This window comes from Triturus cristatus, chromosome 4_1, assembly GCF_964204655.1.
Source record: "Triturus cristatus chromosome 4_1, aTriCri1.1, whole genome shotgun sequence".
In the NCBI taxonomy this organism is placed as follows: Eukaryota; Metazoa; Chordata; class Amphibia; order Caudata; family Salamandridae; genus Triturus; species Triturus cristatus.
In genome coordinates, this window is record NC_140585.1 from 560,920,954 (window position 1) to 560,937,980 (window position 17,027).

At 42.8% G+C, this 17,027-nt stretch overlaps 1 protein-coding gene across 2 annotated transcripts in view; it reads right to left on the bottom strand.

Moving 5' to 3' along the window:
• Positions 1–391: 391 nt before the first annotated feature.
• Positions 392–17,027, bottom strand: part of SEMA3C (semaphorin 3C) — a 590,590-nt gene continuing 573,954 nt past the window's right edge. The window contains exon 18 of one of the 2 annotated variants that reach the window (XM_085652883.1): positions 392–5,919. In XM_085652883.1, the coding sequence (XP_085509009.1) occupies positions 5,509–5,919 (411 nt within the window). In that variant the 3' untranslated portion in view covers positions 392–5,508. The remainder of the gene's footprint in view (positions 5,920–17,027) is intronic. The other variant, XM_085652882.1, reaches the window with a different exon arrangement.

Sequence of the window (17,027 nt, forward strand, 5' to 3'; positions counted from 1 at the left end):
GGCCATCCTAAAACCAGGTTTTACCTGGGCTTAGTTTTTGGCCCTGTCCCATTCTTGTAAATATGGGACACCGTCAAAAAGCTATGGGTGTTAGGGCAGAACGCCCACTGCAACACCCATTGTATGCCCCTTTCACGTGAAGTGAAGCGTGAAAAGTGGTCTTATTTATAAGGCGATGTTAAGCCACATTAAGTGGCTTAACGCCTCTTTGTAAAAAAGGAGAAGGGAATATCACCAAAGTGACGGTCTTGTGGCAATATCCCCTTGTAAATATACCCCATACTGTGTTAGTAAAGGGGCTGTTAGTAAATTTAATGTTCAAAATTCGCAACTTCTACAAAGTCACCAGACAATACCACCACAAAATGGAAATAATTATCTACAATTGTTCTTTTGTTTATCTTACTTTATTTAATCAAGCAAACAGTCGCTCAAGTCTGCAATTAAATAACTAGTACCTTTACCTACATTCAGGTTTATTGTAAACAAGTTTTAATGGTGATTCGCTGTAAGTACAGCTTCATCATGCTAAAAGCTCCACAACAACCCTACCACTCTGCTACATGTATGTACAACGTGACTGTGGGAAACACGTATTGAAAACGGAAAACTTTTTAACACCATAGTATCAAAACAGAACAGGTGCGAATTTTAGTGTACAGTCCGGCATTTATCAGCACAAAACATCATCTTTACATTTGGCAGGTTTAAGTCTAGTTGGTATTTTCTTTAAAAAAAAAAGAAATATATACACAATATTTAAAAACGCTCCATGAAGGAGATGTTAAATAATATAAACAATGTCACACACTACATTTGTAAAGCAAACCATTTTAAGCCTACCGTGAGTAAGTAAGACTATAAGAAGACAACCCTTTACACTTTGCTAATACAGTTATTTTGTATTTTACCTTCGGTGCAAAGAGAAATATACTGAAATGTTGAAGATGGCTTGCCCATATGATAAGGCATGCTTTCTATTTAAGCACCATCATGTTTTCGTGATGGAAAGCAAATTCAGATTGAGTCATCTCATTAAAAAAATTAAACATTCGATTCAAATTATATGACTTCAGCAGCTCGAGATGAATTGTATTCATACCAAAGGAGAATATTGATCATTAAAATACAGTAATCATCCATGTCTGAAAATGTGGGCCTTTTAAATTACAGTCCTCATCTCAGAGACAGAAAAGGGTCCAAATCAAAATTCGATGAGCTGTCAGATTGCTTCCCACCCGTCATCATAATAAGGGCCTAGGACAGCATCTCTGCCTGACAATGGACATGGCAAAAATTGATAAAGCACAAAAATAGCTTATAACCGCTTTGTTTAGTGTTTGTAAAATTCTAGGATTAGTTCTAAAATCTTATGCAGCACCTAAAGGGGGACTAAAAGGTTGTATATTAGACCTGTTTAGCTCATCTGCACCTTGTGTGGTGTTATCATGCCTTACACTGGGACAAAGGCCAATGTCTAAATATGGATTTTCCATCATGTAAACAAAATGATCATATAACACTAAGGGAATCGGGTGGTTCATGGGGATTACAGAACAGGCAACACACGTGCTTTTATAGTTACGTAGAACATCATTTTATGAAGCACTGAACAGACTACCCAAAGCTAGACTGGCACGGTGCACCGGAAATTAAACTCTCAGAAGTGAAATGAGTGGCTCATAGCTTTGTATATCAAGCCAGAGAAGGCAGTCTGGAGAAGGGCAAAGAAAGAGAAATGGAGACATAGGGCCTGATTCACAAAAGTAAACTTACACGTTTGCATAAGTTTACTACTTTTAGGTATTTACAAACTGAGGGCCTGATTCACAAAGATGAACTTAGACCAAAAGTCTAAGTTTAGATCTCAAGTCTTTACTAGTAGTAAAGTTAGACTTTTGGTCTAAGTTTAGATGATCCCCATCAACCTCGACTCCTACAGATCTTTCCTCAACAGCTACCACCTCTGTCTCAGAGCGACCAATAAAGAAGACCTCAACACCCGCAGAGAGGCCAGTGCCAATCACACCAAGGAACTGTTCAGCATCGTCAGAGAATTCTCCTGCCTCTCCGCCACTGAGAACACAATCCGCTCTTCCCATGACCTCTGTGACACTCTAGCAGACTTCTTTCACCACAAAATTGCCAACATCTACAGCAACTTCAATCCCAACCTATCGACCTCATCCACCACCGCACCCAAGCCAGTGCCTCCCACCCCCACCAGGCCACCGACTGGAAGCAGCTCTCCATTGAGGACATCATCTTCATCATGAACTCCATACAGTCTGGATCACCCACGGACCCCTGACAACATTACATCTACCAACTAAGAAAATAAGTAATTTCACGGCCCCTGGCAGAAATCCTCAACACCTCCATCACCACAGCCACCATACCCGATGCTTGGAATCATGTCGAGGTCAAACCCCTCCTGGATAAACCCTCAGCCAACCCCAACATACTCAAGAACTGCTACCAGATCTCACTCCTGCCCATCCCCGCCAAAGTCTTGGAAAAGGTCATCACCCGCCAGCTCACAGACTACCTCGAAAGAAACAACCTGCTCGACCCTTCCCAATCTGGCTTCTGACCCAATCACAGTACAGAGACCACCCTGATCGCAGCAACTGATGACATCAGCTGCCTTCTTGACCTATATGGGAACAGTCGCCCTCATCCTCCTCGACCTATCAGCAGCCTTAGATGCTGTCTCCCACCACACCCTGATGACCAGACTCAACCACATCAGCATCCAAGGCAACGCACTAAATTGGATCTCCTCCTTCCTCTCCGGCCGAACCCAGAACATCTACCTTCAACCTTTCTCCTCTGCATCAAAATACATCATATGTGGTGTCTCCCAAGGATCCTCCCTCAGCCCACCCTCTTCAACACCTACATGACATCACTGGCTGACATCGCCGACAACCATGAACTCAACATCATCTCCAACTCCGACGGTGCCCAGCTCGTCCTATCCCTCACAGAAGATGTCGACATCATGGTGGCCCGCTGTACTCAACCCCTCACCTACCCCCACCGGCCATGCATGCAACGTCAGAATCATCCTGAACTCCAATGTGACCATGAAGCAGCAGATCAACTCCGTCTCCTCTGCCTGCTCCCTCCCCCGCACCATGCTCCACAAGATCTTCTGATGGACCCCCGCGTCATCCAGGAGGACAGTCACCAAGACCCTGGTCGCCATCCGACTTGACTACAGCAACGCACTCTACACTGGTACCACCAAACAACTCCTTGTGCGCCTACATACCATCCAGAATATGGCGACAAGACTCATCCTCGACCGCCCCAGAAGAACCATCATCACCCCTCACCTTAGAACTCTTACTGGCTTCCTGTCCAGGAATAATTCCTCTTCAGGTTCCTCATGCACGCCTACAAAGCCCTCAACAGGTCCGGAGCCACCTACACTATGCCTGGTATTCCAACGACCAACCAGAGAGGTCTGACCCTTTACTCTCGCATTGGCCTACATCCCCCCCATCCGCCGCAGTCGCTGCAGAGGCTGCTCCTTCTCCTACCTCTCTGCCAGAGCCTTGAATGACCTCCCCCTCCAACTGCACACCTCCCCGTCTCTGAAGGACTTCAGGAAGCAGCTCAAGACCTGGCTCTTCGAAAGCCACCACCATTCGCCCGAGGCTCGTACTGCCCACCAGTGACTAGAGACCACCCGGGGTGACAAGCCACGCTCTACAAGACTGCCTGATTGATTGATTCAAAAAGTCTACTTAGACCAAAAGTCTTACTTGAGTAAACTTTTAGTCTAAACTTATACCAAAAGTCTACCTTTACTACTAGTAAAGTTAGACTTTGGATCTAAAGTTACACTTCAGGTCTAAAGTTAGACTTTTGGTCTAAGTTTACCTTTTTAAATCAGGTGTGGAGTTTTATGACTCTGCGCTCCCTATGGTTATGTGTCCGGCGTTCTCTGCTCTGATTGCTAGATTCTCCAGGTGTGGAGAACTCCACGCAAACAAGTAAAGGTACTGGGGAGTTATAAAACTCTACCCGTAGTTTGTGAACACCTAGAAGTAGTTCACTTGCAAAAAAAGTGTACGTTTCCATTTATGAATAAGGACCATAGTGAATCATTCTTTTGACTAACTGATATTAAAATACATTGGGTCTGATTCCTAAAGGTAACTTACACTTCTGTGTAATAAACAGTTTTGAGTAAGTTTTGCTCTTTTTGGCTATCTACAAAATCCGAATTTACTCCAAAATTGTAACTTACACTTGCATTTTGTGAATAGTCAAAAAGTAGTAAACTTACATAAAAGTGTAAATTACTCAAAGGTTTTTATCTCCATGCCCTTCTATATGGTGGAGACAGGCAGGTTACACTTTTGTGGTAAATTTACATTTTTGTGAACAGCTAAAAAACAGCTAACTTACACAAAAGTATAAATAACCCAGAAGTGTAAGTTACCTTCATGAATCAGGCCCTGTACCCTAACACATAATTTGTAATACATCTCAATTATTTAGCAAAACCATTAGTTTGTATAGGAATAGAGTTTTTCTGTGTGGGGAGTAGTGGAATGGATGATACTCTCTTTGTCATCTTTTAAGGAAGCATCTCTGCTATGATTTTCTGTAGTTTTTTCTGCTGTAAAGAAATTATATCTTTATTAGATATCTACTGCTGGATATATGGTGAACATTTCATAACATTGTTCCTGCCATTAGATCACAAATAGACCCTTGAGTTGCATTGATGCTATAATAAATATAGGGCCACAACACTATTTTTAAAGTAGACGTTACATGTTTTTCTGATCTGATCTGATAGGTGAACGTCTAGGCATGTTTGGTGTAGTAATTTTGCTTCAGAGTCAATAAATATTTATTTTCCAACTAACTAATTAGAAACCCCATTCCTATCCTTGAGCCAGTAAATATCTACAGCATACATGAATATATACACTTAAATTCTTAGTCTGGGTTTCTACTGCAATGCTTAAAAGAAACAACTCATTATCGTAGTTTTCCTCTGAACCTTTTGTTTTTCACTTAATTAAGCATTCTTTTCATCCCACCATAAACAGCTTGCCAGCCACATAGACACACTACACATGCTTAGACCTATTCCAGAGTTAACCATACACATTTCTAAATGTTGTATAACCTATACATTGAATAGTACATAAATAACTCCACACAAGTACCCAGTGCAGGCAGTCCACATTCTACCAATCCATAAGGTCAGCCTTGATCCTAGGCCTGAGCATGGAGTCACTGATATTCCATTTGATGAAAACCCATGGAGACATTGGTATACAGGTTTGATGAACCATTAATGAGAAGGCCTTATGAACTAATACCTAATCAGTGGTTATTTATTTTTACAAATACATGCAACTATGAGACTGATGATTTCTCAGATTTGCTTTACTTTAAGATTAGGAAAGTCTTTTCTCAGAGGACAAAGTAAATGTCTGTGTAAGTGCACCAAATGGTTCTGATGCACAAAATCAAAATTTACGATCCAGCAAACTGATTCCTTCTGTTTCTACTCTTTCTGCTGTTGATGAGAGCCTTCAGTTTGCCATAGTCCACTTTAGTTCTCTGGGTGTCTGATTCATGACGAGTCCGCTGTCTGCTTTCTTTGCAGTACTGATTGATCAGCTGCATTTCAGAGTGGCTGAAACCTCCAATCACATCCTTTAGGTGGAATTGCAGCCCACTAAGCGAGCTGGCCCAGGACCAGTGGGACTTGTCAGTCATGTAGGCCACCAGTTCCGGGTTCAGCACTTTCAAGTTGATCTTTGCTAGAGTTTGCTTGAAGCTGTTCTCTGTGGCAATGCAGTGGTATAGTCCTTGGTCGGCATCCTGGACAGAGCGGATCAGGAGGCCTTGGTCAGTTGCTATTATTCTTTCATTCAGCTTTACCTAAAGAACAACATAAGACAAATAATTCTCGGTGAAATGGTGATCGACAACAGCACCCACACTGCATCAAAACAGCTGCAATTCTTTCTGGATCTTTTTCCGGCTTACAATCTCTATGTAGCCTGCCAACATTTTATATAAAACTATGTAAACTACTATTTATTGAAGGCCGTATTTTTCAGTCCTTAAACATTGACCTGAGAACTGTATATCGTATGGCCACACTGAAACAGAAGGAACATTATTTTAATAGTAGTACAAATTGCACCTATTTGCACTGGGGCGTGGATTAAAAATTAAAAACATTCAAAATACCTGGGCTCACGTCACAAATCATTTCTGGTCTTGATTGGCACATAACAAATGAAGCACTACAACAAACAGAAGTTGATTAAGAGGGCAAAGTTTGCATAAAGTATTTTAGACAAACAACTGTGTAGTACCACACCTTGCGGGGCTCTGCATGGCATAGTAAATCTGGAGTAGTTTAAGGCAGCGCAAGTTGCTGCCTTGCGTTTCTCTGTTTTGGGAAGGCATTTCGTGGGAGGAGTCTGAGTGTTCCCACGCATCCACCCATGGATTTTGGCACATTCTCACATTTAATAAGATTAGTAAACCTGAGAATGCATCAAATGCTATGTCTTCCCAGGTGAAGCATAAAGAGGAGACATATCTTTATTTCTCCTCGTTATTTCATCTTTCCAAGTGTGCTGCAGAAAGAGGCAAATGCCTCCTGCACCAACACAATCCTACCTGTAACTCAAACTCATGCCTTCTTGCACCATGGAACAAGGGTGCCTGCCTTGGTGCTTGGCAACCACAAGTGTGCCAATGCAGAGAGAGAGCAGGAATGCACCATATGATACTGCTTATGGTGCATTCCTGCTCTCTCCATTTGACACAGCACAGCAAGTTGTCTTGCTGTGTTGTGCTGCCTTAATTCTTAGTAAATCTGAGCCCAAATCTGTAATTGCTAGCAGCGATGTAAGTCAATGTGTCAAGGATATGAATGAAAATGATCTTAGTGTTTCAGACAATTAAGCTGTAGCAGTTCTTTTTGAATGCTGGGGGTGTGAGATGGGATCATTGACTAGTTCTTCTGTTGAGTATTAGTGCTTGTCTTAGGAGCTGTATTGCGAAGTAAGCAAGTATAGTGTGTTGACCACTCTGATAGCCAGAAGAAAGTCTTGAATTGCAGCATTTCAAAATAGAAAGCAGCTGAAAGGTTTAACGTTGGATTGAAATTCTAGAAGTCTTGAGTGAGTACTTGTTGGTAAGAGTTGGACCAGGTGCAATTTGCCAGTCATCTTGTGGTATTCACTACAGAGTGACATCAACTCAAAAAGTGGAGGTAGTGGAAAAAGGTGTTAGTGATTTCAAAATCAGCTTCTTGATCAGACAAAAAAAACTACGAGGCATATCATCAAGGGCAATATCGCCGCTTTAGCGGCACTTTTTGCCGCTAAAGCGGTGATATTTTTATCACCCTATCAGCAAGCTGTCGCTAACAGCTGTTATCGACAGTTTTCTGGCAATAGCGCCAGTTAGTTTTGCCGCTTTGCATGTCAGCGATATTTATGTAATGAATAATGCCGCTAACACACCATCGCTCTATTATCAATGCGGAGCCATATCCGCGAAGCACTGTTCATCGCAACTATTTAATGCCTGTAAAATAGTTTACTTAACCACCTTTAACATGGGAGGTGGATTGTTATGTTAAGTCCACGCTTGCCTATTAGCAAGCTTTTCAGTATCGCACTCGCATTTGCTTGCTAATATGGCCCTACATTTTTACAAACCTGAAATACCCCTGACTTAGATAGGGAAACAGGAGAGCGGTTCCAGCACAGACATAAGTCTGTGCTGGAGGGGCAAGATGGCCGCCGACAGGCCGTAGCGAGTAGTCGCAGCTGAAGCTCTCTACCCCCTGCTGCAAAAAAAGGATCTGAAATGGGGAGGTGAAATGCTACATTGCTTTTACCTGCTGGATCGATTGATCGGTCGGATGATCACCGCAACTCTCAGCGGTAGAATTGAGACTTGATGGCATCCAAGAAGGTATTAATATTGGAAATCGGCCGTTCAATTTAATTCCTGTATCGTAATATGACCACCGGTAACAGGATGGCACCAAGAACGAACAAGCTCCTAAAGTAACCGAAAGATGTACAGACGCACAGCCGTACCTTCGGCTGCGGCTGTGCGAGGTTCAGTGCAGACCCAACGATCACCACTGAAGAAAACAGAGGAATCCAGCGGCGATGGCGGTGATGGCAGCGATGGCGGTAAGCAGGGGGATGTCAATGAAGGAAGGAGTAAGGATCGTGAGAGCACCCTTCCACAGCCTACCCTGATGGAAAACATTCTTGGCAGCGATACCGGCAGGCTCAGCAAGAACCGGATCTTATGATCAGGTAGAGATCGGCACAGGGGAAGTTTCCGAGACTGCTGTGACTCCTCTCGATGAGGATTCAATGTTGCAGCCTCACTCTGGGTCGGATGACAGGCAAGGGATGCCGAGTGAAGAGAAAGAGGATAGGCTGAATGATCAGAATTTGTCTGGGCAGCAGGAATTGACAGACTGTACGTTGGACAGTGAGCTGCCAGTAAGCGATCTGCGCCCAACTGTGGAAAGCAATGGGGAAATAGATGGTAATGATCAGGTGGTGACTCTCCCAGAGCCCCTTATAGAAAATGCACCCTCAGGGAAGGCAACAGAACGAGCACAGGGGCGCAATCGTACTAAAACGACTGCTGGCTCTCCAGAAGGGGATTGTTTGTACTCTCTCAACAACGACACTGACTTGTCACTATCCAGTGATGGTAATTTCTCCGATGGGTCTGACTCTGCAGAAACCTCTTCAGTGCAGAGAGCACCAGGTGCTCCAAGGGCTCCCTTCCACAAAGGTAGGGCCAAATCCAAGTCCAGAGTGAGCCCCTCCAAAATGGATACAGCAACAGCTCGAAAGCTTACGTGGGATTATTCAGCCACTACTCAGCTCTATCAGGACGATGCACTAATGCCTGAACATGGTGGGCATACCAGTCTGACCGAAACCGCCCTGGCTCCCTCAATGGCTCCCTCAATGGAGCTAGTGTATACCACGCTAAAGCAGATGCAGGGGGAGGCCAAGCTGGAGAGTCGTAGGGCACAGCAAGCAACCAAAAAACTTCAGGGCTCGCTGCGCAAGGTCAATAAATTATATGAGGACATGGCAGACAGGGTTACCTTCGTAGAGGAAAGAACTGGCAGACTCGAGGATGAGGTTAACAAATGGCAGGCTTTTAAGGAATCACAGGAGAAGCTAACTGAGGATTTACAGTGGAAGCTCGAAGATTTTGAGAATAGGCAGAGAAGGAATAACATCAGACTTTTGAGATTCGCAGAAAACGTCGAGGGAGGAGACGTAATGGCGTTTGTAGTAACCCTTCTGAAGGGGGCATTCCCTGACTTGGCTCTGTGGAACTGGGATGCCAAGGTTTAGAGGGCACATCGGTTCCCACTGACTCAGAAGAGAGGGCATAATGCTGGCCAAGGGGACCAGTCCAGGGCTATCCTAGTGTACATCGGCAATTTTCTCTTTAGGCAGGCTATTATAGTCAAAGCAAGACCAGATGCCAGATGAACATTCGAGGGTATACATTCTTTGCCCGTCCCGATTTTTGGCACGCCACTGTCCAAAGGAGATGGAGGCTCAGAAAGCTGATAACCCTCTTCCAGGGGATTGGTTGTGAGGCCTATCTACTGTATCCGGCCCGGCTTAAAGTCATTCTCAATGGCCGAGTCAGAATGTTTTTTCAGAGATTAAGGCACAAGCATTTCTGAGCGAATTGCAGGATAAGAAGGGGAAAGATGGATGGGGTTTGACAGCTCTGCAGTTGTGTATGCTATAATATGAACTAATATAAACTACCTCATAGGCAATTATAGCTTTAGGGTTTTTTTTCTACCGTTTATATAGGATTTAGTGATTTAGTGATTTAAATGTATGCCTAACTGTTTGATGGGTGGGTGAATAGCTTGTTAAGGTATTTCACATAGAGCATGGTGGTGTATTAGGGGGAATAGGGGAGGGCTGCGACTCAGCTATGGGCTTCGGCTACCTCACATAGGTCATGCTTGACCTATTTGCCCGTGAAGGGGGAGGGAGGTTGCTTGGGGGGGGATCTTGAGGGTTGGGGGGGTTTCGGGGTGGCAGGGAGGGAGGGGGCACGGCACAGCACAGCGCGGCAGATATGGTGAGACACATGGTGAGCAATGAAGCAATGAAAAACAAAGAAAGGGAAAGGTGAGGAATAAAGATTTTAAAAAATTTAAAATAAACTTAAAGGATAACTGGGCTGGACAGATGCTTGATGTTCATTAATGAGACTACGAATCGCCTCAATTAATGTCTGTGGTTTTGGTGGAGTGTATGATATTGGGTGAAACATTTACTATTTGTTCAGTGTATGGCTCGACCGAGGATGACCCTGATATCTTTGATTTTCTAGATCTGAAGTTAGCCTCCTGGCCTGCACCAGTCATTATGTGTGGAGATTTTAACATAAATGGGTTGGGTGGACTCTGGACGGAGACTGGGGATAGGTATGTGGGTCAGAAGAAAAATGTTTTTCGAGCAATCTCTAATTTAGTCCGGAATAACTCCCTGGAGGATGTGTGGGCTCGATTGAAGCCTGATGATCCTGGCAGTACATATTTTTCGGCTCCGCCAAGTTGGGTGTCACACTTGATTATTTTTTTGTATCTAATTTATTAATCTACAGGTGTCGGATCGAGAAGCTTCTCCGGTTCATATCAGATCATAATCCTTTTGTACTAACGGTGGATATAGCAAAGGGGGGAAGACCAGAGCGGGTATGGACCTTCGAGAGAGGGCTGCTGAAAGATCTAGGATATGTACAACATATGAAGGAATGGATTGAGGGCTTCTGAGATATTAATAGAGAAAGTACCAGCCCTGGGGTAGTCTGGGTTGCGTTCAAAGTTGGGGTACGAGGGGAGACGCTGAGCTATAGTCTGCATTGACAGGAACGAGAGACACAGCTAGAGAAAAGGTTATGTAAGGTAATAATGGAAACAGAGTAGGAGTTGAATGTGGCAATTGCTATGGGAGAATCGCTTGATGATACTCTGCTCAGGATGGCTTTAGCAACAACTTTCCTCACAAGAAAGGAGCAATGTTATGAGTTCAGTGAACGGGTCAGGCATACACTAGCGGTGCGCTTGAGACACAAAAATGCTGCCAGGGAGATTAGGGAAATACTGGATGGAAATGGGAATATAATTGACGATCCTGTAGGGATTTGAGAGACATTCAGGCAGTTCTACGGTAAATTTTACAATGAAGAGCAGGTGAAGGATTCTCTTGTAATTCAAAGGCATCTTAATGCAATTCTTATACATTCTATCAGTGATGAAGATAGGGAGGCACTGGAAACCCCAATGACTGCGGAAGAGATCTACGCCGCTTTAGGCAGCCTCCCCTCAGGCAAGGCTGCAGGGCCCGATCAGATCCTGCTAGAATTTTATAAAACCTTTTTGGCGGTAATTGGACTTGATTTAGTCGAAACGGTACTCCAAGCCCAATCAGGCTGCTCCGTTCCAGAGTCATGGGCAGGTGCAGATATAGTAATCTTTCTGAAAAAGGGGAAATTTCCAGAGAACCAGGGTCGTTCAGGCCGATAACACTTATGAACTGTGATGCTAAAATCTTTTCTAAAACACTGGCGACCAGATTAAGCAACATAATTGGTAAGATGGTTAGCCCCACTCAGCATGGCTATATTCCAGGGAGAGGAACAACGCAGAATGTTTGCAGGGTTATAACTCTTTTTGAAGCTGCTGAAGTCTCAGGGCATTCTATGGCGGTCATACTAATGGATGCTGAAAAGGCATTTGACCGGGTCTCCTGTGACTATATCTGGGCAATTATGAAGCGGTTTGGTATGGGGGGGGCTATGTCAGAGCAATCCAGGCCTTATATAAAGATCCAACAGCCCGACTTAGAGGGAATGGGGGATATACAGCATCTATAGCAATCAAGTGCGGTACACGGCAGGGGTGCCCATGTTCTCCACTGCTTTTTGCGATATACATTGATCGCCTAATTCGAAAGCTGGAGGCAAATGAAGGCATTATCCCTATTAGATATCATGGCCTAGAATATAAAACCTTGGCATATGCAGACAACATCGTACTGGTCACTTCAAGCCCAGAAGACGCCCTAGTTGTAATTGAGACAGAAGCTCAAACATTTGGCTTCGCATCAAGGTATGCTTTAAACATGTCTAATGTACTGTAAAACAACGTTCACAAGGAACTCATTTACAAATTTTTTCAATATTCAACAATCTCAATGATTGCCTTGAAATTAATCTCATACCAAGGAGTCAGGAAATGGAAAAACTCAATTATTTCAAAAGAGAACAAATCATTAATCAACACAGTAAGTCTGCACAAAACCCTTTTACACTACTGAAATCTACTAAGCCTCAGCCGAGGTCTTTATTTATTAACCACTTTTTTATATCACAAATAGAAACACATTTTATATATACACAAAATCTCTCTTATATTTACAGTGAATGGTGAGCCCCAGTGAAACAAACCATAACCTTATACAATGTGACAGAACAAAAAGGATTGGTGAAAGGTTATTGGAAAAAACATATATAAGGACAGTTTATATACAATATACAGTGATTCAGTCTAGGCTGTCTCTTATTTTGTTGTCGACGGCGTTTCGACCCACTTTGAAATACTGGGTCTCATCAGGACTGTAATTCTAGGGGCGGTTTAAAACATACAGTTGTCCATGTAGGATCCAGTATGTATAGAGATGAGATGGATGACAATTGTATCCAAACTTAGGTTCTTTTCTATCCTCCAAAGATAAGAGGCAGTATTACTCCAGGTATAATGGGAGATTTAGAGTGTTGGTAAGACACTTATATTCAGTGTCAGAGGAACTCATATACTCAATAACGGTTCTTCTGTATAATCAATAAGGCAGTGCTCTCCCATTGATAGCACCACGGTCGATAAGTGTTCTCCACGCAGTGTGCTCAGCTGAGTTAATCGAGCTCGATTAACTCAGCTGAGCACACTCCAAGTTTGGATACAATTGTCATCCATCTCATCTCTATACATACTGGATCCTACATGGACAACTGTATGTTTTAAACCGCCCCTAGAATTACAGTCCTGATGAGACCCAGTATTTCAAAGTGGGTCGAAATTGAGTTTTTCCATTTCCTGACTCCTTGGTATGAGATTAATTTCAAGGCAATCATTGAGATTGTACATTATTGAAAAAATTTGTAAATGAGTTCCTTGTGAACGTTGTTTTACAGTACATTGTACTTACCCGGTTCGCAGGGACACAAGGGTCGCTCTTGTAAACTCTAAATATTAAACATGTCTAAGACACAGATGGTCAAGAATATGGGGGCGGTGTGTGATGATACACGGATAACTGACTCAGCGGTTTATCTGGGAATAAATATATCAGCAGATTTGGGGAAGACTGTTGAAAGAAATATTGAGCCAATAATTGTCAAAGCGAAAAATAATTTTGATAGAATACACAATTTACATCTGTCATTAGTTGGGCGTGCAATGTGGTGAAAATGGTTTTTCTGCCAAAATATTTGTATCTTTTTAGGGCTATTCCACTTGAATTTGAGAAAAAATGGTTTATTGCACTGGAACACATGGTTAATAGTTTTATTTGGGCACATGGGAAAACTAGGAGGGCATTGCAATTGATGTCTTTACCAAGGGAAAGAGGAGGATGGGCTGTTCCTGATTTTAAAATGTATCACTGGACGGCAGTCTTTCAGTATATGAGTGGGCTAATTGCGGGAGATCCGACTGATCCCTGGGTCAAGTCTGGATCAATCGAAATGTACACAATTTTGGTGGGAGAAGATGCTGAGAACTGTTTTTTGAAATTCACTGAGCCCAGTTATTTAAAAAAAAACTAGGTTTAAGACACAAATGGCTGAATATAAAATATGGACAGCATTTCGTAAGAAAACTGGTCTTGGTAGATTAAATGGTTATATTCAACTTTTTAGAAACCCCACTTTTCCTGGGGAAATTTTCTCAGATTCCATAATGGCGGAATGGGAAGTGTGTGGGATCAGGAGACTGGGGTACTTAATGGGGCCCATGGAATCCGGCAGTTTGTAGACATACAGAATAGCTATGGTATTAGCAAAATAATCTTTTTTAAGTATCTTCAAATTCGTAGTTTTATAGGTGGGAAAAAGGGGGGGCCCGTGGACTTGGTGAAAATAAAATTATGGATGTTATTAGGGAAGGGGAAGACTGCACCATCCGGAGGATATACGCTGCACTCTCTTTATTTAAAGATGATGATTTGGAAAAGCATTAGGAAAATGGGTAGATAAACTCGGCGTAGCTCAGGTTAGCTTTAAAGCTTCTTTAGAATTAGGCCAAACCCTTCTCTGTTCTGCAGGGCTCCAAGCTCAAAAGTATAAAACAATCTTTTCCTTGTATTATACACCTGCAAGGATTGCACAATGGGGGAGGCAGACGGGAACCAGATGCCCTCGGTGTGACAAGATGGGCGTTGAAATAATAAACATGTTTGCGTCATGCCCTCAATTGCAAACTCTGAGGAATGCAATCGAACTATTTCTGGATAAAACACTAGAAATTAAAGTTTGCCTTACCCCATCTATAATTCTGCTGGGGATAAATAATGATGACAGGCAAGATCCATCTCAATGTTTTCTTTTTGTGGCTATGTCGGTATTGCACATTTGTATAGCCACACTCTGGCTGGATAAAGTAGCTCCAACGTTCCAGCAATGGCTGGCCAGGTTATTGTCTACATACAATCTCGAGAAGGGGATTTCCAAGAGAAAGGGGAAAAAGGGGAGATTGCTTGGCAAACGTATTTGAGGGCCCATCAATAGATGGAAGGAAAACCAGTAGTAATGACTGTTTTAGCGGATAGCTTTGGTCTTTCTTCTGTTTCTTTTTCTTTTGACCAGGTACCTGAATACGGATGATTAATGATGCATTAACAATGCTTTATGCTGCAGATTCCATTTTTTCTATGTTTTGGCTTGTGTCTTTCTCCATTGGATAGTGCATTGCGAAGCTTGTACATGTCAAAGATAACATCTGTATGTTTTTGGATAAGGTGCTGTGATAAAATAAAAAACTTTTTATTAAAAAAGTACTCCAAACCAAAAGTTAATCCATTACAATTTGTCTAGCCTCTAAATAACTCTACTGCTTTCTTTGATGTTCATATCACATCAAATCATACTCAGACAATATAGTTGAGCACACCTTGCCCTTCCTGCTAAAACCTGTGTAATATAAATGAATATTCAAAATCTAGAGTGGCTTTATGAAGTCACCCTTTGTTCATGAAAACTCTGCATCTATTAGGAGCCACAATCCTAGTCAGGGTAAGTCAGATACACAACCTAAATTAACCTGTGCTTATCTTTTGGTAGTTGGCCTGCCAATAGCCACCTTGACAGCCTATAGCACATACTGAGAGCCTATGGCATAGCGTAGCAGAAGTTCTCCTCATCAAGAGCTTCTATGATAATTTTACCTGCATGGTGGAAGATAGTGAGTAGAGCTTCAAAGTCAAGACCAGTATGAGACAGGGATGCGTAATGTTAGTGCTGCTCTTCAGCAAAGTTATCAACTGGGTGATACGACGCACAACAGAAGACCAAGCCTGAAGCATCAGATGTACATTATTCTCTACAGTTGATGACCCTGACTATGCGGATGACCTATTCTCACTCTCTTACACACAACAAATGTAGGAAAAGGTGTCTCACCTCAACATCTATGCACAGCAATTGGCTCTGAATATCAACACAAAGAAATCAGAAGCCATGCCACTCAACATCCTAAACCCTTTACCACTGAAGGTGGATGGAGAGGACCTAGCCGTGACTGAAAAGTTCACCTACCTAGGTAATACTATCAGACATGATGGAGTGGCAGGCAGTGACATCAAGAGCAGACTGAACAAGGCCAGCAATGTCTTCAGGTTACTGAACAATGTGTGGAGGTCATCTCAGTCCAGCACCAACAACAAGTTGGGGTTTACCAGAGCTGCACTTTGTGTACATGCTTTTATGGATAGAAATGATGAACAGCACCATTTCCGAACCGTCAGCCTTCCACAACAGTAATCTAAGAGAAATCTTGCACATTTTCTGGCTGCAAAACATCTCTAACTAGGAAAAGCTTTGCCAACCTAGCAAGAGAGAATGGACACTATCATCAGAAGAAGAAGATGTAGATGGATAGGACACAACATCAGAAGAGAACAAGGCTACATCACAAGAATAGCTCTGCACTGCATCCCAAAAGGAAAGTAGAAGAGAGGGAGGCCAAAGAAAACCCAGAGGCAAACTGTAGACACAGAAATGAAGACCCTGAACCACAACTGGGGTACTGTACAGAAACTTGCCCAAGACAGACAGAAGTGGAGGGTCTTTGTTGCTGCCCTACATGTTAGCCAGCATACCGAGCAGTTACTTAGTTAGTTCCATGCCATCCCTGCAGAAGACGTCAAAAACGTATTCAGAGTGAATTGCAGTAATTAGGTATATGCTTGATATTCCCTGCAGGTTGTTAGAAGGCAGAACTCATGAATAAGAAATTAATAACAGCTGTTTAAAGAATCAGAGATTCCATATTACAATGACTGCATCCTTAGAGATTAGAATGAGGATAAGATGGAAAGAACATATGTATCAGTCTCTCTTGTATTGCCTGTATTGACTAATATATGTCAGAACACCATTTGAAGGGTGACAGGGCAAGCAGGGGTTACTGGACCCAGATGTGGGGGTTGAGGTCTTTTACTCCTCATGTCCTGGGGCCTGATCTGATATGGATTCTGAGCAACTGGGCCAAGTACCCCTTAAGCATTTGACTGTCAGTAATACAGTGTGTTGGACTTGGTCATTTTTGCAGGGTCATCCCTAAACTGTTTGCCTTTCTACTGGCCTTTTTTCTGACATGGTGTTGGTGGTTTTAGGACTCTGGGCACCTTAGCACTGCTGTCCAGTGTAAAGTGCATGTGCTCTCT